At 37.3% G+C, this 23,053-nt stretch overlaps 4 protein-coding genes across 5 annotated transcripts; 2 read left to right on the top strand and 2 right to left on the bottom strand.

Moving 5' to 3' along the window:
* Positions 1–1,154: 1,154 nt before the first annotated feature.
* On the top strand, positions 1,155–3,007 carry LOC121793680 (transcription factor bHLH87-like). The gene is made up of 3 exons (XM_042191720.1): positions 1,155–1,261; positions 1,461–1,551; positions 1,651–3,007. Exon 3 carries the CDS (start codon positions 1,661–1,663, stop codon positions 2,843–2,845), a length of 1,185 nt encoding a protein of 394 aa, XP_042047654.1. The 5' UTR covers positions 1,155–1,261; positions 1,461–1,551; positions 1,651–1,660; the 3' UTR covers positions 2,846–3,007.
* A 3,681-nt stretch (positions 3,008–6,688) lies between these two features.
* Positions 6,689–9,120, bottom strand: LOC121793505. Of its 2 annotated transcripts, XM_042191522.1 has the most exons (3): positions 7,707–9,120; positions 7,132–7,276; positions 6,689–7,043 (listed from the first exon to the last, which is right to left on the bottom strand). In XM_042191522.1, exon 1 carries the CDS (start codon positions 8,680–8,682, stop codon positions 7,774–7,776), a length of 909 nt encoding a protein of 302 aa, XP_042047456.1. In that variant the 5' UTR covers positions 8,683–9,120; the 3' UTR covers positions 6,689–7,043; positions 7,132–7,276; positions 7,707–7,773. The 2 variants fall into 2 exon arrangements, with proteins under 2 accessions (XP_042047456.1, XP_042047455.1); XM_042191521.1 differs by having other exon boundaries at positions 6,689–7,276.
* Positions 9,121–9,705: 585 nt separating this feature from the next.
* LOC121794243 (mediator of RNA polymerase II transcription subunit 6-like) lies at positions 9,706–12,384 on the top strand. Its single transcript, XM_042192323.1, has 5 exons — positions 9,706–9,977; positions 10,304–10,478; positions 10,983–11,052; positions 11,494–11,603; positions 11,958–12,384. Exons 1-5 carry the CDS (start codon positions 9,727–9,729, stop codon positions 12,105–12,107), a joined length of 756 nt encoding a protein of 251 aa, XP_042048257.1. The 5' UTR covers positions 9,706–9,726; the 3' UTR covers positions 12,108–12,384.
* Positions 12,385–12,518: 134 nt separating this feature from the next.
* Positions 12,519–14,778, bottom strand: LOC121794242. Its single transcript, XM_042192322.1, has 3 exons — positions 14,673–14,778; positions 13,687–14,568; positions 12,519–13,202 (listed from the first exon to the last, which is right to left on the bottom strand). Exons 2-3 carry the CDS (start codon positions 14,551–14,553, stop codon positions 12,645–12,647), a joined length of 1,425 nt encoding a protein of 474 aa, XP_042048256.1. The 5' UTR covers positions 14,554–14,568; positions 14,673–14,778; the 3' UTR covers positions 12,519–12,644.
* Positions 14,779–23,053: the final 8,275 nt, after the last annotated feature.

The raw sequence follows: 23,053 nt of genomic DNA on the forward strand, positions 1-23,053 counted from the left end.
CAATATAGTCAATGATTTGTGTACTAGTATCTAGAACTTTCTCCGATTTATCATAGTTAAGTTGTAGTATTTCATTTTATGACGTTTTGAATGTAGACTGTAGTCAAGTTATTTTCGAAAAAATCATTAAATTTAATCTCTATTATTTTATTATTTCTAATAATTTATTAGAGTATATTTTTAATTATCTATTTTATTTTCTCTTATATTTAATTTTTTCTTCACGTATCTATACTTTTTTTTGTCACTTAATTCACCAAACACTCATTACTTAAACTTTGTACCCAAAAAATGATTCAACTATAACAAGATAGTAGTAATTGATAACAGAACTTGTCGTCACATTATTAGGGCACTTGAAACTTTTCAATTAAGCCTATACTATTCACAAATTAGGCTAGCAGACAGCAGTTGATATCAGTATCACATTGCAATGACTCATTGAACGAGGCTGTGAGGGCCTTGCAAGCGGACCGATCGGCAGTCCGTGGCCCGAACCTCTGCCCCGCAATACCGCACCTCGATCTGGGCTTGAACCCCCCTCATCGTGAGTGCCCTTATAGCACTGGGACCCACACCTGCCTGGGTTGGGTTTACAAACGATTTTAGTTGGTAAATTTTAAATTGTAGAACAAAAATTGTCAGTAGTCCCAATAAGAAGAATAAAAGTATAGCCCATAACTATAAAGCTTAAATTACATTATACACTCATTTTAACCAAACTAATAAATAGTCATACTAAAAAAATACTGAATTCCATTTTTCTGCAAATTAAGAATGAAAAAAAAAATACATTAATTAAATAATAACTGCAGTTTGTCTGAACCTTTACAGAGCGCATGGCAAAACAGCAGCCCCACTTCATTTAAATATATCAAAAAATAACTTTACAAAATTTCAACTATAAATTATATTTCAAAAAGATTACTTTTCATTTCTCTCTCTCTCCAAATATCCCATTCTTTTCATCTGCAAATTCACTTCTTACCACCCACCAAACTGAGCAGAAAAGTCTTAGTAATATTTAAAAAAACCATTTGGATCTTCTGTCAAATCACAAATGTCATTTTTCTTAATTATTTTTTAATTAAAATAATAATTTAAACTATTCTACTGTAAATTCTTCATTCAAATAACATGTTTCCAAGTACTGATCAGATTGCAGTGTTGTTTATTAAAATATGAACCCTCTTTTTATTCTTTCTATATAACCTTGCATTCTTCCAAATCAAACCTATTATTGATTCTACTCCTTTTCAAGGTATGCAATTGATCTCTCTTTTCCCCTAAATTCATCTCTAAATTGATGAATCCTTCTTTATTTTCTCCTTTATTTATGTTTTTTTGGCATTATCGCCTTGAGCAGTTACATGAATTTCTGCTTTTGTATCGGTATTGGAGATTTCGACAAAATTTTGCAGCTGAAAACTGACGTTAGCAATGGCTTCTTTTTCTTTAAGGTCTTCACTTTCCTCAATCCATAAGGTGGTTGGAATTGGAACACTACAATCAATTAATATTTCTCTCCTATATAATCGACTACTCAACCAGGTTAATTTCCCATTATTTTCTTGAATTCTTATTCAAGAGTAGTTTAATTTTAGACTCCCTTGCTCAATTTTGTTTTTTTTTTTGTTTTTGTCTTTTTAGAAGCAATCAAATGGATAGTATTGATTGGGGCAATGAGCTTGAACAAAGCTTGATAATGTCTTCCCCAAATCTCCTCTACAACAACAACAACGACGACAAAATCGAGAGCTCGATTCATCAGAAAACCGAGAATATTTTGCCTCAATGGAATTCAATTAGATCAGGAGCTGGCAGCGGTTGGGCCGTCGCCGTCAATGAAGGAGCCATGACGTCGCGGTCCTACATTGAATGCGGTAGGCCCTCCGCATTCAACACCACTCTTCCTCATCCTCATCCTCGAGTCGAAAATGGCATCATTATTAATAATGAATCGAACATTCTCGATGCGGCCGCCTCTTTCGAGTCGTCCCTCGACTGCCTCCTCTCCGCATCCACCGCCACGTCAGCCGATCACGACGACATCTTCTCCGATTGCTGGAATTTCGCGAATCCGGATAAAATCGTCGCTAAAAATTCCGATGAAATCGGGAGTAATCAGAAAAGGAAGCTCGAATTCCGCTCCGATCGCGGTGATTTTGAGCCGAAGAAGGCGAGATTCGAGAAAAATCCGTCGTCGTCGAACATCAATTTCCACTCCGATCGCGGCGATTTTGAGCCGAAGAAGGCAAGATTCGAGAAAAGTCCGACGTCGTCGAACATCAATTTCCACTCAGATCGCGGCGATTTTGAGTCGAAGAAGGCGAGATTCGAGAGGAATTCGTCGTCGGCGAACATCAATTTCCAGCAGGCGAGCTCGTCGGCGTCGTCCGGCGGCTGCGACGAGCCGGACACGGAGGCGATCGCGCAGATGAAGGAGATCATCTACCGCGCGGCGGCGTTCAGGCCGGTGGATTTCGGCGCGGAGGCGGCGGAGAAGCCGAGGAGGAAGAACGTGAGGGTGTCGAGCGATCCGCAGACGGTGGCGGCGCGGCAGCGGAGAGAGAGGATCAGTGAGAGGATTAGGGTTTTGCAGAAGCTCGTCCCCGGCGGGAGCAAAATGGACACGGCGTCGATGCTGGATGAGGCGGCGAATTACCTGAAATTCCTCCGATCGCAGGTGAAAGCGCTCGAGGCGATGGGGCAGAAGAATCCGGTGGGGAATAATTTTCCGACGAGTGCGAATTTCGGATTCTCGCCGTTTATTGGCTACTCGTTTGCCATGCAGCAGCAGCCTCAGTTCTCAATCCATCATAATCCAAATCAATTCAAAAGTTGAGAAAATATTTTAATTTTTTTTATTGGTTTCCCCAATTAATTTTTCATGATGTAGGTTATCATGATTAGATCATGATGTATGTGTTTGGGAAAAAATGGGTTTTTAATTAACTTGTAAAAGTTGAAGAAGAATCATAATTATGAAGCCATCATTAACTTTGCCTTTTTTATTGTTTTTTAGTTTTTACTATATGGATGTGATTAATGATGGTATAATCATGACACCCACAATGCAAATAGAAAGTGGTTTGCAGGGGAACTTTTTCATATGTAATGATGAAATTTCTAATATGATCTGATTAATTGTCTTTAATTTGTAAAAGTTAATATTTTTTTGCCTTTAATTGGATTAAGTCGTTGGGCTATATATGTAATTTGATATATGTGGAATGTGACATTAGATTATGCAATTTTGTCAAATACGTAATGGAATGTTTTGGTGAGAAAATAACGCAATAAAACGTTACGTGTCCACGTGGTGAGTGTGGCATTTGAATTGATTACAAGAACCAAAATTAGATAACGATGGTGGGTCGTGTATCATTATTTTTATTCATTTTTGTTATTTTGTTAAGGAAAATGAAGTTTCTACTAATCAAATATAATCAATTGCAATTAATAGAGATAACCAATTTGAAAATTATTGTGTTTGATTTCCGGTTTAAAGATAAGGTTGCTAGTTTTATGAGTCTTAGAACAATGACTTTTTTTAGTCTTTACATTTTAACGAAACTAATATTGAGTTGTAAGAGGTTAATGTAATCTTGCTTAATCTTGTAATAATGTTATGTTTATGAGTTTTGGCAACTAATCTTGGTAATTTTGGACAAATTCAAGTTCAGGCAAATATCTATACAAGTCGATTTTAAACAATCGCAACACCATTGCTTCATATATTGAGCAGGATTATTGGACAAGTGTACGAACCAACAATTTCCCAAAATCACTGACTTTGCCACTTTGGATTTAAATGAAAATAAATTGTAAAAATTAAATAATTTAAAAGGGTTACATATTTTAAAAGTTACCAGAATTCTAATGACTATACTATATATTATTCAAAATATAAAACACACACTAAAATTACTCCTGTATCTTACTTCATAAAAATAATTGTTTATAAAAAATACTCCCTCCGTACCATAATAGATGTCACATTTCCTTTTTTAGAAAAAGTTCTCTCACACATTAATATAAATATATTATTTTCTCTTTCCACTTAACACACAAAACAACACTTCTTAAAATCACGTGTCAATCCCCAAGTATGACATCTACTATGGGACGGAAGGAGTAGTAATCATAACCTAAATGATCAAATACATACAAACCCACATATATACAAGGGCTAGAAAGTGATAACAACTTTATGCAATTAGGTCAAGAGTACTTTGAATATTATATTGAGGTGTTTTGTACTTAAGTGGCACTTTATCTTGGAGAGATCTTAGTTTGTTTGTATTAAAATAATTAAGACATTAATTTAAGTAATCAAAGTAGCAAACATTCTCTTAATCCTAGTGCATTATTAGTCAGTGGTCCTGTCTCCTTGATACAATCCAAGGCGTGGCCCTAGAAACTCACCGTTCACAGAACAAATACCTTAATGCTAAGCACATGTTTTATTCCTATTTTTTGTCATTTTTTGTCATTTTTTGGGCTCATCACCCCAACTTGCACGTGCATACATCTAATGTTACTCACAGTTCATTATGTTTGTGGACACTACTAGATTATTAATTAAATTATGTATTAAAAAAATTCAGATCGATTACCAACGGATTTATCGACAGACATTATGTTGTCGTCTATAACCACCGGTGGATTTCCGACTGCACACTTACATTGTCAAATTAATGAGAGATCTCGTTTATCGACGGACATCGTCCATTGGTAATGTTATTCAATGAACTCATATACATTTAAGAGATTGATTGTTTTACCTATTGATGAAATGTTATATTTATGGCTAAAATTGGCCATATTAATTTCAAGGATATATTTAAAGACGTTAAAATCTCTTATTTACTTCAAAGGAACTTAATTAGAAATTCAAAATTCTATATCATGTTAGAAACCCTTTTGCTTTTTGAGATATTTTTTATTTGAGCACCCATATGACACTTATTTAAGAGCTTTTAAACTTCATTATTAACATTTGAGGATATGGTAAAAGGATGAATTTGCAATTTTCTTGCCATACATCTAATTAACTAAAAACTTGTGTGAGTTCTTCCTCACGGTAAACTCCAAAAAAACAGGATTATTACTTTTTGTATATAAAATTTACTTCGTTAAATATTACTCCTTCCGTCCTGCTATAAATTAATGACCGAATTGCATCGGGTCGGGTTTGACCTGCGAGAATGCATATAGGGTGGAAATTTGCTGGACCATTCTATATACTAGTTGGTCTTGTTGATGAAGTTGGATTCGGTTGAATGTAACTATTGAAACCGCTATTCAACATTAATCTATAATTAAATTGCAACAGCAACAACTGGTAAAATTTTATGAAAATTTTCCCTAACAACTAACATGTAGTTTTATAATCAGAACTATATATTATAATCAATAATTCAAATTACGTAGCAGTCGTCGACCACCATTGAAATCTAAAGTCCATAAATTGAATATTTAATTAAATTAGATTAAATACACATACCATTTCGTGCTTCTATTGCGTGTATAAGTTATACTGTCACTATATTTATCTTGAAATTATTAATAGTTGAACCAAATTGCAACTAGACATTCATTGGTTCCACAACTACTAATAGATCCAAGTCAAATGAAAGCAGTTATTAAATGAGGTCAAATCCAGCTACTTGCTCTTCTGGAATTTCCTATGTTTTTTTTTTGTTTTTAATTGGAAGAAAATGCATGAACTCTTTTTAGTTGAGAAAATACATGAACTAACACTTGATACTTTTTGGCAGTTACATATCAAGTTGATTATCTTTTACACATTATTTGTAAGCTAATTAGCTTGGTCAACAAAAGATCATATCTCAATCTCTTTTAACCAGTGTCATGGCGATTAACTTGTCAAGATCCATCATCAGCTCACTACTGACTATCTATATTTAGATTCAAGATTGAACCTCGAGACAAAATTATAATTCCGTTACGCCAATCAACATGTCAAGATACATCAGATGTTACTAAATATATACGGTAGATCCAAGATCGCACCTCATGGCATAGTTATAATTAAATCGGAAATCTTTCGGTTCGAGATATAGGTCTACTATCCAAGCTCGGTGATAAAAAAAGGTCATAACAAAATAAAATTTGCTCATTTAATTTCCTAACTTTCCCAAGCTATTTTTGCATTCTAAGTAGATAATTAATTAGATTTGAATTTGACATGTAATGCAAATGTTTATAATATTAGATGATCGGCAGTTAAACTTCTCACAAGTTCCAACAATTGGTATCAGAGTCGGGTCATAGGCCCTGCAACTTGTTCTATTCCATATTCAGCCCAACAATTGCTAGGGCATCCATCCATTGACTTTATTTAGGCTTCACCTGGTTACTTGTACATGTATCCTGCTCATTGTTTTATTTTATATTATTGGCTGGTAGAAATATATTGTGGTGTACTGATTTATTTCTAATTTAATATTATTATTACAGAAAATCTCTCTAGAAGCCTTATCTCCAAAGTTGGCTTTATTAGGGCTTCATCACACTTTGGAGTTCCCCAAATTAGTGGGCTCATTTTCAGAATTGGCTCTAAAAGCCCAATAAATGATTCAGTTTTCTTTCTGAATTCTGAAATAAATATTTAAATAAATGAACAAAATATAAAAATAGCTCACTCTGATGCAAAAGGATATGACCAAATGCAGCATAATCTTTAAGTAATCCAAACTGAATTTAGACAGAAAAAAACATAGATACACACATTCATATTCCCATAATATTAATAACATTTGTATTACCTTCTAAGATAACCTGCTGGATGAAATGATGATGAGGGTACTGATGAAGATGGGATAGCAGTTTATGGTAATGAAAGTAGTAACCAAAGTGCTGCCCTTTGTCACAAAATTTTCAGCAATCATCGATTTCCATCATATATCTTCGGTGTTTATTTACATTTCTAACTTGCCTGAAACAAACAAATAGGTGATCTTCTGTTGCAACTTGTATAGATTTCTGTAGCTTCAAAACTTGTTGTGAAGGCAGCCCTGCACTCATTCGACGTATGGAGCAAACACAAGGTAGAATCAGTCATTTGTAACGGACTATATTGAATAAAAAATGGTGTATTAATACATGAAAAAGATTTGGTGTAACTCAAGATATCTTGATTTCTTATTCTCAAAAATGGGGGCAGCCAGCCATGTTTGCATACAGAGTTTTTCCCTTGGCATTTATAGGTCAAGATCAGCCCGTCAGTCCTTTGGTCGAAGTGTTAATCCTGCCAGAGAATACGGGACAAGATGTAGTAGTTTTGGTAACATACAACAATAATCAACAGAGAAGAGGAAGAAAATGTGGAGATAGAAGAGCGAATCTTGAAACACTGTTCTTTTCACTAAGCGGTTGGCAGCTTCTTTTCCCACATCAATGTTATATAGAACAAGTTACAAAACACTTGAAAATTTTACATTTTTTATGATGCAAATATATTCAGAAAAATGACAGTTGAGAAATGTTTAATTAGCACTTAGCAAGTTAGCATACATAAAAGTATGATTCCTTGGCCTATTTGAAGAGTATAAACTTGACAGAGAAAAGAAATCAATTATGTTCTATTCTAGCAAAAAACATGTACATCTAAAACCATGGAGAATATAAACAAAAAACAAAAAATGAGGTGCATTTCCAATAGATTTTTACTAACAAACCTCACAAGATTGCACCACTTTGCCTTTTCCATCCCCCTTTTGCCTCTTTGAAGCCTCTTTTCATCACTCACTCGGTCTTCCACGCGTACAGAAAGTAGCACGTCTCCGCGGTTTTTGAGTATCCCCTCGCGGAGTAGTACATGCTGGGGCCGCTGCAGTCGCTCCCATCACACTGACTGTCGCCCTCACCATTACCGTCCCCCTCGTCACCCGGCTTAAAGATGAAGAGGCCGTGATCTGCCCCAGGCGGGCAGAACAGCCACGCGTATACATCCCACAAGACCTGCACCGTATGCTTGTTCACCACCACGGTCTGGTTTCCCCTGAATTTCCACTGCAAATTCCTAATGTGTATCAACACAATCCCATCTATGCTAATCCACATCTCCGGATCCTTATCCCCCGCGGTCGAGCTCTCCACCACCACGTCGTGCTCCTTGCTCTCATCGAACCTCAGCCTCGTGGAGAAGGACTTCTTGCCAAACACATGCTCCTCTTTGTAATACATCAGTGCTTCCACCGACGAAGGCCGAGCTTTGGTCGCTTTATGCGCCTTCTTCTCCATGTCACCGAGCAACAGCACGACCTCCTCCTCGAAGACCAACGCAACGTAGAAGTCTTTACTCGGCTCGGGGCCGGAGAATTTGGCTGATCGTAAATCCCAGTAGAGCTCAAGCTGATTCTCATCGACCATGAAAGTTTTGCTTCCTTTTCTTGACCAAAAATACCAAGGTTTAAGCTCGAGCTTGCATGTGCAAACTCGATCACGCTCCACGCTTTCCACAGAGATGGAGAGTGAGTTCGCGATGATGTTCTTGCTCCACATAGCAGTCACATTGCGCCAGTAGCCGGCGATGTGTGTCTGATACACGCAACTTACGGTGCACTGCGCGATTTTATGATCGTCTGATCTTGCCGGAGACTGATGCGAAGAGGCAATCGATGGCGCCCTAGAAGAGCTTCTGATACTAGCCATCCCCTTTCCTTCCGATAATGAATAAAGATTGCAATTTTGATCAGGGAAAGGTTGGGATAAGATGAATTTCTCTTTTGGGCAATTCTTCAAACAGGTGGCGAATGTGTTTTAACTTGGGGGAATCTGCTTTTCGCTGGATTGGATGGACTGTTGGAATCCACAGAGTTTATGGAACTCCAACAGGTTGATAGAAATTAAGAAAAATTCATGGAAATTTCATCGGGGGATTTTTTTTATTAATTCCTCTTTTTTTTTCTGAGGAAAACAGGAAGACAAGTTTTGCAAAAAAAATTAAATCTGTGGAGGAAAAACATTTTTGTGGGGGAAGAGGTTCTCCTGAAATGAAGGTCTCGAATTGGAAAGATTTCTTCAGCCTCTAGATTTTCTATAAATGACGTAACATATAGAAATATAGTAAGCTTATGCAATATATTAGTGGTAACAAATCTATCTTTATTAATCTATCATAGTTGATAATTTCCAACATAGAATTCCCTTTCACTACATATATTCAAAGATCTTGATTTGATCAATCAAACATGTTGAATTCTGTGTCGAGTAGGTTAGCCCATTAAGTATTACTCCCTCGTCCCATGCAAATAGGCCATATTTTCTTTTTCATCCTTCACATACAAATAGTTCATAGGATAACATTTTTCTCCTTCTCTTTTACTTTATTATTTATGGACTCCATCACCCACTACATAATTTCAACTACTTTTTCTCCATTTCTCTAATTTTACCAATTATATATTAAAACCTGTGTCAAACCCAAATAATCTATTTATATGAGACGGAAGAAATATATCCTTTTCCCCTTCAATGAAAATCAACAGTAGTATATATTTGGTGAGTTAAATTATTTAATGGAAGGAAATTCTATTACCAACTTCATTGCGTTTTCTCGTTGAAATGGGCTTTCAAGACCACTCTTTTAGCCCAAGGGTCAAAATGGACTTTTAACACTACGGGTTGGCCCATTATTCAGCCCAGAATTGTGCAGTTAAATTTGGGCTTTTACTTTTCCGGACAGTCAATGCAACCATGGCAGCAACGCCGATGATTCCACCGCCGGGAGATGGAGCCGCGGTTCCACCAACCATGGTTGCGCCGCCGCCTCCGGGAACAGACATGACCAGCATTTGCTTTCGCGATCAGCTGTGGCTCAACACGTATCCGCTCGACCGAAACCTAGTTTTCGATTACTTCGCCCTCTCCCCATTCTACGATTACTCGTGCAATAATGAGCAGCTTCGGATCCGCGCGATTCACCCCCTTGACATCTCTCACCTCTCGTAAGTGCGAATTTCGATTTACACTCCAGTTGATTTGAGGTGCTTCGTTTTAAGTGATTGGGGGAAAATGAGATTCAGATAGTTTGATTGCGATTATTTAGGATTGGAAAGTTGAGTAGATGTTTTGGTGAAAATTGAATCCATGCCTAATTTGGTATTGAGGATTTGCAGACACAGTTTCTGAGTCAATTGTATGAATTAGGCTCAGTAATAGGTTTTCATTGCGCAATTTTCCTCGATCTGTTTTATGATTCAGCTTGATTGTAAAAAAATGTAGGTTTCAGGTGGAGTTTGATGCTTAACTATTGAATATTTTCTGCATGAAGGAAGATGACAGGAATAGAATTTATGTTGAGTGAAGTATTGGAGCCTCATTTATTTGTTTTTAAAAAACAAAAGAGGGATGGACCTGAGAAAGTGACCCCTATGCTGACTTACTATGTCTTGGATGGATCGGTATACCAGGCGCCTCAGCTTTGCAACGTATTCGCATCTCGAGTTGTTAGTATTCCTTCACCTGTTATGTTTTGCTATGCTTTAAATAGTGATGCCTGTCTATTTCATTGTTTCAGCATCAGACTGTTTTGCTATTGTTGAATGATTTGGCAGTCTAGGATTCTGGTAAAATTTGGTTAAAATTTCATATATGCAGTGGCCTTTTTTGCAAACTCGCCTATTTTTCAGTGTATACCACCATATCTTCGTCCCGCCACTCCTTGTTTGATTTTTTGGATCATTATTCATCATTTTTTTTTTCAAAATTCTGTCTTTCTATTGTTGGGATTTCAAATTTTTAAGTTCAAGAGAATAGGAAGATACTGAAAGTTGGTCTGTGTTATTTTGAGTATTTGGTGCTCCTTTCTTCACTGAAATTAATCTCTTTCAAGGTCCCATTTTGGTGGGACCGTGACCTGTGTGTGATAAACTTTAGATGGTATGTAATAGCTTGTGTATTGTTAGGCATTCAGGTATTTCGTTGTCTAATGCAGAACTATGTTCTACCAGGGACGTGCGCTGTACCATATATCCAAGGCATTTAATACTGCAGCATCAAAGTTAGAGAAAATTGGATATGGTACCTTCTGATTTCAATTCACATGACAAAGAATGCTGCAATCCAATAACTGCTGCAATGAAAAACATACTGCAAAACGGCATCTTCAAACTAATCTGCTATATCTGTTCTGCCTTGCATTTTATTTAGAACGTTTTCCTCTTCACTTTTGATCTACACATGCATGAGGCATAAAAGCACCTTAAGCATAACATATCCTCCGGTTCTACCAGTTCATGATTTATAAGCTGAAGAACTGATAATGGATAGAGTAAAACTAAAGAAGAGTTACCATATTTTAATCTGTAGATCCTCCAACTAGTTGAAAGCTTAGGCTTGCATAAATATAGGAAGCTTGTGAATCGCACTGTACCATTCGGTTACTAAATTTTTTTGACATCTCACTATCTCAGTTCTTGCTTCTTAAGAGTGTAGCATTCATTTTTGCCTAACCTGAAACAGTTGATGCTGAAAATGAGAGTGCAAGCTCCGAACCTAAAGCTCCTAAAGAGACCATTAACTTCAAGGAACTTAAGCGTGTAGACCATATTCTTGCTTCACTGCAACGCAAGGTAAACTGCCATCTTGCTTAACTGGCATGTTGTCAACATTTTATGTTCTTATAACAAACTTTTAAGTGAGTGTAAAATGAAAACATCATAATCTAGAACAGAGGATATGGTAATTGGTGATCTTGCATGCAAGTGATGCAACCTTATTCTTGATCTGATATATTTGCTGCTAGATAGGAAGTAGACTGTTTTCTTCCTTTGGTATCAGTCCATTTGATGATAAGAAATTAGTTCCTGTGGCGCTGCGTCTCTCGTTGAAACTAGTCTGTGAGGCATATTGCATATCAACGAAGTTATACTTGTAAAGTCAATTTGTGCTGGAATTATCGCTAACAGTATTATACTACTTCTCAGCTGCCTCCCGCTCCTCCACCGCCACCTTTCCCTGAGGGTTATGCCCCTCCCACTGCCGATGGGGAGAAAAGCTCTGATGCCCAACAGGAACAGTTGGCGACTGTTGATCCAATCATCGATCAAGGCCCATCCAAAAGAATGAAAATATAACAAGAGATCTGTATTTGTTCTATTTGGAGAGCAGAGCACGAGCAGCCAACAAATCTTTATGAACTAACCTTGTTGAAACTGGGAGTCTTTACACTTCCAATACTGGCCAGTTTCTAACTCGCGATAAACAGGTATAGCCGATGCTGACACCTGATATGGTTTGTCACTAGGTTCTTTGTGGTATATTGTAACATAGACAGGTATAGTCACTGCATTTAAACCGGGTTTCTCGTTCCTTACAGTTGGTGTCTATGGAATGGAATATATGCTTGAGTTAGGTCTCTTGTCTAAATTAGATCCTTATAGAACTTAATACTTGTTTGCGACATTTATGCTTTCGTTTTCATTGTAATCACTGTACTATAATCAATTGTAGACGAGTGAGTACATATGATCTCGAAAAACACAAAATTTAATTAAAAAGAGCAGTTTTATTGATAAATCGATGGATACAACAAGAGAACACAATTTATTGATACATGAGGGAAAAAATCAACTTAGAAAAAGTTGATGAAAAAAACCCTCGGCTTTGTGTTCTCATATAGGTTGAGTTTTCTCAACAACAAATCGGAAATCGTAGCAATTGGTGGCAGTGTAAATACCATCAATGCCTTCAGACACGTCAAGCATTGGCATCGGAAATGGTGGGAAGGTCATCACGTTGTCGACCTGACTGTAGTAGAACGGAATATTGCAGGTGGCTCGTGTTCCGACATAGCTAACCTCAACTGTACTCTTCGCCGGCACCCGAACCGAGCCCCTGGCCGTCACCACCGTGGTGATTGCTTTGGAAGCGTTCCACTGCAGCGGCGCTGTTATCTTATAAGATGTTTGGTCAATGGAGCCTTCTTTTCCGATGAATGGCAGCGCAGCATTGATGACGGCGGGCACCCCCGTGTCGAGGGTGAAGCTTCGGGCGAAGGTGTAGTCCCTTGAGTCCTGGTATATGAATGAGACCGCCATGCTTGCTTCCTCGTTGCTTTCGTTGACCAGCATCGTTGACCATGCCAGGTAAGGTGCCTCGTTGTATATGCGTGTGTACTCGGTCTGGTATCTGACGTTGTGTACCGAACTCATCAACACCAGTTCATGCACCTGTTGGTAAATGAACAAATAAAAGTATAATGAATATCTAGTGTAAAAAAATTAACTATTTCTTCTATGACGAAGTGATTTATGATGAAACCTTCAGAACTCTAACATGTTATCAAAGCAGATTATCAACTGAAGACCAAACTTTTAAATTTGATCTAGTTAGATGGAGGACCGGCCCAACTCAATTTATAAAAAGTTACCCCTCCAAAATTCACATTGAACAGTTTGAGGCCGGATATTTGACAAATGAACAAAATAAAATAAGAGAATTGTTGTTAAAATCACGAAATTTGAGTAAATTCTGTAACGTTCGACAAACTTAAAAATGGAATATTAAATAAGGAAGTTTTCAGAAAAAATATCAATTGTCTCGTACTTATATGAAACGACGTATTTTGTGAGTATAGCCAATGACGTCATTTTATTTACGTACGAGGCAATTGAAAATAATTTAAAACTTTCTGATTTAAATGGCTACCAGTACCTGCAACCCGGCTTCTCTCGTCGGAGAGGGAGCCACCGCGCCGAGACTTCCCGTCATCAAGCCATTAGCAACACGCCGCTGGCAGAACTTTCCGTTGGCGGCCCGAAGCGCGACGGTCCCGTCATCAATTTTGACAGGCCAAAAGAGAGTGTCAGCGTCCTTCTCATCCTTGGTGTCCGCCAACACCCAATCTTCACCGGCGGCGAGCCTCCACAGCGTGTTCCAGTGAATAGAAGTCAGCCGGACATGGCCATCAGGCATCTGCGCCGCCTGGTGCCGCGAAAGCGTGTCGTTCGGAACGTCAGACGAGAACTGGAGGAAGTTGTTCTTCAAGTGATTAAAGGCCTTAAGGTATTTCCCATTATCTCCGATGAAAGCGACGTTGACACGTGTAGGAAGCCGGACTAATTCGCCCAAATCGACGGCGGAGAGATAGCCTTGATCGGCGCTGGTTAAGTCGAATTCGACGAAGAAGAGGAGGCTTGCACTGTCTAGCACGAGGCGGCCTCCGCTCTGAGCGTGAATCAAGTAGAAGACGTCGTCGTTGTCGTTGTCGTCGACTTTAATTGGCTCGAATAACGTGCAATTAGGGTCGGATGTGTCTTCTTGGGGTTTCATGGAGACGGCCGCCATGGCCCAGCTCCCGTCAGATGTGCGGTGCATGTACCTGTTGGTGTACGAGAATCGGAGGTTAACGTACTTGCTGTCGGTCTTGGCTTGTTCTACTTCGATCCGAGCCTTCGTGCTGAAAACGTCCTCTTCTCCGAGGGCTATGGCGCCGTTGTCGTCGTTGCGGTAGATGTGGCCTCTGTCTTTGAAGTCCTGTGACTTGATCGCAATCGCCTTTGGAAGCGCCCAAACTGCCATTCTTAACGTTGTTTCCTGAAAAAGTTACATACACGAGTTTTAAGAAATGTGAGTTAAAAACAAATTGAGTTAATATAATATTATTGAAAGAGAAATAAGACTTTTATTGACGGACTTACTGAAAAGCGAAGGGATGAAACAAGTAGAAGCTATAAGGGTTTAGGAGATGGAGTAAGATTTTGGTGCGGTGAGAAGGCTTCTTCTCGACTCTATTTATAGATGACTTACTTAACTAGGGTTTGCTTCTAGTAAATTGAATAATCTTTCACGTGTTTGGTTTCGTCAAATTTCACCCACAATAAATTGAATATATACATTTAACTATAACTACAAGCAATTTTCACATTCTTGAGGTCTAGACATGTTTCAATTGTGCATTCATGGGGAGAGAGGTGATGAAAATATGGTGTATATTAATGTGTTACTTTTGTTCTTATTGGAAGTCTGCCGATTTTTATACTAATAATATTTGTTCGTGTTTAAGTTTATGATTGACATATGACTAATATCTTCAATATTTATTTATATTTAATATATTATAAATATATAAAATTCATTAATTTTGATACTTAGTTTTGAGCTCCATATATTTGTTGGGCTAGTCCAAAACCCATTAAGATTTTGGGTTAGGCTAGCCTTATACAGGTTTAACTGATTAATCCACGACTCGATTCGCCCTTAACCCAAGTAGTTTTGACTTGAAATTGGATTAGGAAATTACACAAAAATATATTTAAAAAATACTAAATTTATTTTATTTGAATTATCGTGGTCTAAAATTAGTAAGGAACGAATGGTTCTATAAAAATAGATAATGAGTTACTAACATTTTACATTATAAGATTTTATAACTTTTTTAGCATCATTGGCATCTATCTTAGGACCTCTTTTATTGCACTCCATGCCATGTCAATTTCAATAGATGAATTGAATAAAAACATGAAGAACGTGAATTCTACTAATTTAAAACATGTATCCACGTCATCGATTCTTATCCACTTTCTCCTGTATGAAATTTAACGAAATTCGATAAAGATGGATATTAAGACCATCCACAACGCGTCTCGCGCCGGGCTCGCGTCTCGTCTCGGAGAGACGAGACCCCCGCGAGACGCATTGCAGCGGCCATCTCGTCTCCAGCTCGCGACCGTCTCGTCGCGTAGCTCGTCTCGGAGAGACACGAGACGAGCTGTCTCGCCACGCGCCCGAGACACGTGGCACGTCCCCATGCGTGCGTGACGCCCACTCGCTGGCCCGCGAGTGGGCGTCGTCACTGATGACGCAATATTTCATTTTTTTTTAAAAAAAATCGATTTTTAATAAAATTTTTTTTTTTTCAAACGGTAATATTACCGTTAAATATTTATTTTCATTTTTTAAATTTTTAATTTTTTTACTCTATAAATAATTCTATTCCATACTCATTTCAAACACAAACACACATCTATTCCTCTCAAATCCTCTCTATCACTCCAATTTTCATCTTCAATCAACTCAAACAAATGGATCCTTTTGAGCAAATGCGCCAATCAATGGAACAATCACTCGAAGAAGATCGACGACGAGAGGCGGAGGAAGCCGCACCACCCCCACGACGCTCCCGGAAGTACATCAATCGGAACCGGGAGGAAGCCGCCGCACGGTTAGTACGCGACTACTTCTGCGATAACCCGATTTTGGGAGATACCTATTTCCGTCGCCGTTTCCGCATGCGGAAACCGCTATTTCTCCACATAGCGAATACTTTGGCGGCCAGGGAGGAGTTCTTCCGAGAAGGGTTCGACGCGGTCGGTCGTCCCAGCCACACGACGCTGCAGAAATGTACTGCAGCCATCCGGCAGCTTGCGACTGGACAAACGGCCGACATATTCGACGAATACCTGCACATCGGAGACAACACTGGGCGCTTGTGCTTGCTCAACTTCTGCAGAGGCGTCCGGGCAGCCTTCAGTGACGAATTTCTCCGGAGGCCAACCACGGAGGATTGTCAGTTCCTCCTCAACCTGCACGAACAAGTGCACGGATTCCCCGGGATGCTTGGCAGTGTCGATTGCATGCACTGGCAATGGAAGAATTGCCCGGTGGCTTGGAGGGGTTCCTACACGAGCGGTCACAAAGGCACCCACCCAACCGTTGTACTCGAGGCCGTTGCCGACTACCGACTTTGGATCTGGCACGCGTACTTCGGGGTCCCTGGCTCGAACAACGACGTAAACGTGCTCCAACAGTCCGACCTCTTTACCGAAGTTTTGGATGGTAAAGCGCCGGCCATCAACTTCGTCGCCAACAACCGGCGGTATAAAATGGGGTACTATCTCGCCGACGGCATCTACCCGAAGTGGCCGACCTTCGTGAAGACGTGCGGCAGGCCAGCGAACCCAAAGCAGGCTCTTTTTGCGCAGAAGCAGGAGGCTGCGCGCAAGGATGTGGAGAGGGCGTTCGGGGTTCTCCAAGCGCGCTTCAACATCATCAAAGCCCCGGCTCGTTCGTGGTTCATGGAGAGCATGGTCGACATCATGTATACGTGCATAATCTTGCACAACATGATTGTCCGAGACGAAGGACCCGATGCCGGAAATTGGTTCGAACTCGAATCCCCCGGAAGCTCAACCGCAAGTAGTCCGCCGCGAAGTGGAGCGCATCCATCTATACAAGAACGGTTGGCTATTCGGGCAAGGACACGCGACTCTAGCGCCCACACCCAACTCCAAGAGGATCTAATTGAGCACATTTGGGAAAACTTTGGCGGAGAAGATTAAATTATGTCATTTTTATTTTTTTAGAATTTTAATTATGTCTTCGTTTTTTTTAATGTTAAGTTGTAATATTGTTTTAATTTTAATAAAGTGTGTTTGTTTAAATTGAATTGGGTTTTAAAAAAAATTATAAATTAAATTGAATGAATAGTAATTAAGAGACGGTATAGAGACGGTTAAGAGACGGAGCGTTGCAGGTTCCGTCTCTTAGTTAAGAGATGGAGGAAAAAAGGACAGTGGGGCCCTCAAATAGTGCTCAAATAGTAGTTAAGAGACGGTTTAAGAGACGGTATAGAGACAGCGTTGTGGATGGCCTAACACTCGATACCAATATAGTCTCTCTAGCTCTTTCTCTCCTACTAATTGGTATTTATCCTTTTAATTAATTGGATGCTGACATTAATAATGTTCAATATATCTACTAATTAAAAAGTATAAATGAGCTCTAATTATCAGATGCTAGTTACGTTTTGGGGGATGCTTAGACGGTTTTTATATAGGTAATAATATGTTCATTTTAGTCTGTCATGTGTTATCAAAGTAACAAGACTAATGAAATTGTAATTAAGTTTAAATTTTTCCATGGGTTTTGACTATAATTGAGATTGCTATATTTTAATATAAATTGTCTTTCAAGCATTGATACAATACGGTGCCGTTTTTCAATACAGCAGCCCCTGCTGTGATTTCTCCACAACAGAGGATCCGTTCCCCACTCCGATCGGCTATATCTGGGTAGATGGCTTAGGTTATGGTGTAATTAGTTGTTGAGCTTACGGACAAGTGATTTATAAAATTATAAAATGTATCCTATAAACATCTTATAATTACAATTTCTCGCTGCATAGTAACATAGTGTATAATTTATATTTTCCACGACAAATTTATAGATTAGTATAGTTTATATTTTCATCTTTCAAATATTTTTAAGTTACATTTTCATTCTTTAAAATACTAAAAATATACATTTTCAATGTACAAAATTCATTGTTAAACTATAATTAGTCATCCTATAAAATTTTATAAACAACTCATTTGATAAATGTACAGAAATCTAAAATAACTGATGGTGTTACACCAAAATCCAAACAATATGTACTGTTGATGCCCACCAACTTATTTTATTTTGGGCCGAAAATATATACCAATTTGAGTTTTGGTTTTGGGTCCGATAATCATGAATTAGTGGGCCTTCTTTAAACTCTTTTGTAAATATTCAGCTCTTCACTTATTGGGCCAACTTTTGGATATTTATTTCCAGCTCTGCCGCCAACAGATTTTGGGCTGAGTTTGGACTACTCTTTTCGTAATTATTTTAAATGTTTTGCAAAATACTCTTATAATTAATTTAATAATTACTCTGGCGGTCTATTATTCTATAGGACAAATTATGGAGAAAATTATAAATTTTGGTGAAATTTTAAGTCTGTACTGAAAGTTTAAAAAGGTTTTCAGGCGAGAATGTAACCTAAATTATTTGCGCTGTTCTAAATGAATTAATTACTTGCAGTCCTTTTTCCTTCTTAATATTACGCGTTAGATCTAAGGCATCAACGGATCAGATTGATTCTATAAAACTGGTTCCGTTTTGCATTATAAAAGGTGGTTGTACGCATTACAGGGTTATTATTGACATATGACGGAAAAGTAACTGCCACATTTTGGTATCTGCGAATAATGCACCACATGGTCACGAGTAATGCATATAATTGACTATATAATGCACAATATGTGAACTGCAATGCATACGAATAAGATGTACCATGTTATGATGTTTGGACACACGTTTCTTGTTTCCCCTAAGGGTTTAATAAGCTTAGGGGCTAGGGTATAGTACGTACACACGCAAGTAATCTTCACATGGTAACGAGTAATGGATATAATTGACTATATAATGCACAATTTGTGAACTGCAATGCATACGAACAAGATGTGATGTGTTATGATGTTTGACACACGTTTCTTGTTTCCCCTAAGGGTTTAATAAGCTTAGGGGCTAGGGTATAGTACGTACGCATTAATAACAAATTATAAAACGATACGAATAATTCACCAAATTGTCACGAGTAATGGATGTTATTAACTATATAATGCACAATATGTGAACTGCAATGCATACGAATAAGATGTACCATGTTATGATGTTTGACACACGTTTCTTGTTTTCCCTAAGGGTTTAATAAGCTTAGGGGCTAGGGTATAGTACGTAGACATTACTAACAAATTGTTGTTATTGGAATATACGTATGTGCATTATTTGGTTTAGGTAGTGCATTATGTAGATGTTAATTGTCATTATCTCAGTATATTATGCATTATTAGAGGTATTGTGTATATGGGTTAATCAACGGATTGAAGATTACATACGTGCATTTAGTAATATCTACGTACTATACCCTAGCCCCTAAGCTTATTAAACCCTTAGGGGAAACAAGAAACGTGTGTCAAATATCATAACATGGTACATCTTATTCGTATGCATTGCAGTTCACATATTGTGCATTATATAGTTAATAACATCCATTACTCGTGACAATTTGGTGAATTATTCGTATCGTTTTATAATTTGTTATTAATGCGTACGTACTATATCCTAGCTCCTAAGCTTATTAAACCCTTAGGGGAAACAAGAAACGTGTGTCAAACATCATAACACAACACATCTTGTTCGTATGCATTGCAGTTCACAAATTGTGCATTATATAGTCAATTATATCCATTACTCGTTACCATGTGAAGATTACATACGTGTCTACGTACTATACCCTAGCCCCTAAGCTTATTAAACCCTTAGGGGAAACAAGAAACGTGTGTCCAAACATCATAACATGGTACATCTTATTCGTATGCATTGCAGTTAACATATTGTGCATTATATAGTCAATTATATGCATTACTCGTGACCATGTGGTGCATTATTCGTAGCGGTTTCCAGCCATTATTAGATTACTATTGTACCCTCATAATGCACAAAATAGGACAAATAATGCAACACGGGATTAATTACCCAATGTTGATCTTGACCGTCCATTTCTCTAATCTAATGGCTGATATTAAGAAGGAAAAAGGAGGAAATATAGGAAAATGAAATGAATACATCCCTATATATATATATAGGGGAGCGTTATTCTCCTTTTCACATCTTAGATCCTTTTTCCTTCTTAATATTACGCGTTAGATCTAAGGCATCAACGGATCAGATTGATTCTATAAAACTGGTTCCGTGTTGCATTATAGAAGGTGGTTGTATGCATTACAGGGTTATTATTGACATTTGACGGAAAAGTAACTGCCACATTTTGGTATCTGCGAATAATGCACCACATGGTCACGAGTAATGCATATAATTGACTATATAATGCACAATATGTGAACTGCAATCCATACGAATAAGATGTACCATGTTATGATGTTTGGACACACGTTTCTTGTTTCCCCTAAGGGTTTAATAAGCTTAGGGGCTAGGGTATAGTACGTAGGCACGTATGTAATCTTCACATGGTAACGAGTAATGGATATAATTGACTATATAATGCACAATTTGTGAACTGCAATGCATACGAACAAGATGTGCTGTGTTATGATGTTTGACACACGTTTCTTGTTTCCCCTAAGGGTTTAATAAGCTTAGGGGCTAGGGTATAGTACGTACGCATTAATAACAAATTATAAAACGATACGAATAATTCACCAAATTGTCACGAGTAATGGATGTTATTAACTATATAATGCACAATATGTGAACTGCAATGCATACGAATAAGATGTACCATGTTATGATGTTTGACACACGTTTCTTGTTTCCCCTAAGGGTTTAATAAGCTTAGGGGCTAGGGTATAGTACGTAGACATTACTAACAAATTGTTGTTATTGGAATATACGTATGTGCATTATTTGGTTTAGGTAGTGCATTATGTAGCTGTTAATTGTCATTATCTCAGTATATTATGCATTATTAGAGGTATTGTGTATATGGGTTAATCAACGGATTGAAGATTACATACGTGCATTTAGTAATGTCTACGTACTATACCCTAGCCCCTAAGCTTATTAAACCCTTAGGGGAAACAAGAAACGTGTGTCAAACATCATAACATGGTACATCTTATTCGTATGCATTGCAGTTCACATATTGTGCATTATATAGTTAATAACATCCATTACTCGTGACAATTTGGTGAATTATTCGTATCGTTTTATAATTTGTTATTAATGCGTACGTATTATACCCTAGCTCCTAAGCTTATTAAACCCTTAGGGGAAACAAGAAACGTGTGTCAAACATCATAACACAACACATCTTGTTCGTATGCATTGCAGTTCACATATTGTGCATTATATAGGCAATTATATGCATTACTCGTAACCATGTGGTGCATTATTCGTAGCGGTTTCCAGCCATTATTAGATTACTATTGTACCCTCATAATGCACAAAATAAGACAAATAATGCAACACGGGATTAATTACCCAATGTTGATCTTGACCGTCCATTTCTCTAATCTAATGGCTGATATTAAGAAGGAAAAAAGAGGAAATATAGGAAAAGGAAATGAATACATCCTTATATATATATATATATATATATATATATATATATATATAGATTAATTTAATTTGGATAACTAAGATGTCTGCATGCTTGAAATACATGTGGATTGTTAAATCGACCTACCTAAATTTTACTATTTCAATGTTTTCTTGTATGCATTGACCATTGTACGTGGTAATATATATGAGATGATCTTTTAATTTTGTCATTACAAAATAGAGAAAGATAAAAAAGTAAAAAAAAAATTGTTATAACTATAACCTAATGTTTCTCCGCCGCATATCCTATCTCTCTCTCTTTTCAACCAATATTTTTTCATTCATTCTTTTATCATGTAATCTTTCGTTATTTTTTAATTTACTTTATTTCTACTAATATTTCACTAATTAAGATGGTCTATCTACACAACAATGTCTATTTTTACTAACCATTATTCAAAGTGTTGTTTTAGCATTTTAAAGGAACTCTTCTTTTGCGTGGTGTGCATGCATTGTATTAATATGTGTGTGATATATTGTTGTCTTAAAATTAAAATGCTCTCATATCTCATTAAAAGTGATGTGCTTCTTTTGAACATTGAACTTAAAACAATTAGAATAAATAAATTAAAGAAAGTAAGAACAAAAATAAAGTAGAAAAATGAAGAATGAACAAAATAGGGAATAATGAAGTGTTATCCATACTTAAAAATAAAATAAGTCTATGTTACGAAATAAGGAAAGATACAAAAAGTAGTAAAAAAATCGGTATAAACTAATGTTTATCCACCCTCTCTCTCTCTTTCTCACTTTTCAACCAATATTTTTCCATTCATTCTTTTATCATTTTATCTTTACTTATTTTGTATTTTAATTTATTTCTACTACTATTTCACTAATTAAGATGGTATATTATATTTTTAACTAATCCATTATCCAAAGTGGTGTTTGAGCATGTATAAGGACAATATTTCATTATTTTGTACTACCAACGTATAGCTAGCAAATGATAATATTTTTAATTCGGTGATCATCTTAATTCACCTACAGTAACTGAATAAAACAATTGTTCTCGAAAGTCACATCAAACAGTTATAAGCAGTAATGTAATCTTCAAAATAATTAGGAGATAATACCTACTCTCACAAGATCAATTTAATTTCAAACCAAGGGCCCCCTAAATATTGAAAGCCGTGGAGAAAAAAAATTATCA

This window comes from Salvia splendens, chromosome 3 (genome assembly GCF_004379255.2).
Source record: "Salvia splendens isolate huo1 chromosome 3, SspV2, whole genome shotgun sequence".
In the NCBI taxonomy this organism is placed as follows: Eukaryota; Viridiplantae; Streptophyta; class Magnoliopsida; order Lamiales; family Lamiaceae; genus Salvia; species Salvia splendens.

Coding starts and splice junctions, on each gene's coding strand:
- LOC121793505 (XM_042191522.1), bottom strand. CDS start 8,682: ATGGCTAGTATCAGAAGCTCTTCTAGGGCGCCATCGATTGCCTCTTCG.
- LOC121794243 (XM_042192323.1), top strand. CDS start 9,727: ATGGCAGCAACGCCGATGATTCCACCGCCGGGAGATGGAGCCGCGGTT. Junction 11,053..11,493: donor GTTAGAGAAAATTGGATATG/GTACCTTCTGAT, acceptor AACCTGAAACAG/TTGATGCTGAAAATGAGAGT. Junction 11,604..11,957: donor TTGCTTCACTGCAACGCAAG/GTAAACTGCCAT, acceptor ACTACTTCTCAG/CTGCCTCCCGCTCCTCCACC.
- LOC121793680 (XM_042191720.1), top strand. CDS start 1,661: ATGGATAGTATTGATTGGGGCAATGAGCTTGAACAAAGCTTGATAATG.
- LOC121794242 (XM_042192322.1), bottom strand. CDS start 14,553: ATGGCAGTTTGGGCGCTTCCAAAGGCGATTGCGATCAAGTCACAGGAC. Junction 13,203..13,686: donor CGAGAGAAGCCGGGTTGCAG/GTACTGGTAGCC, acceptor ATTTACCAACAG/GTGCATGAACTGGTGTTGAT.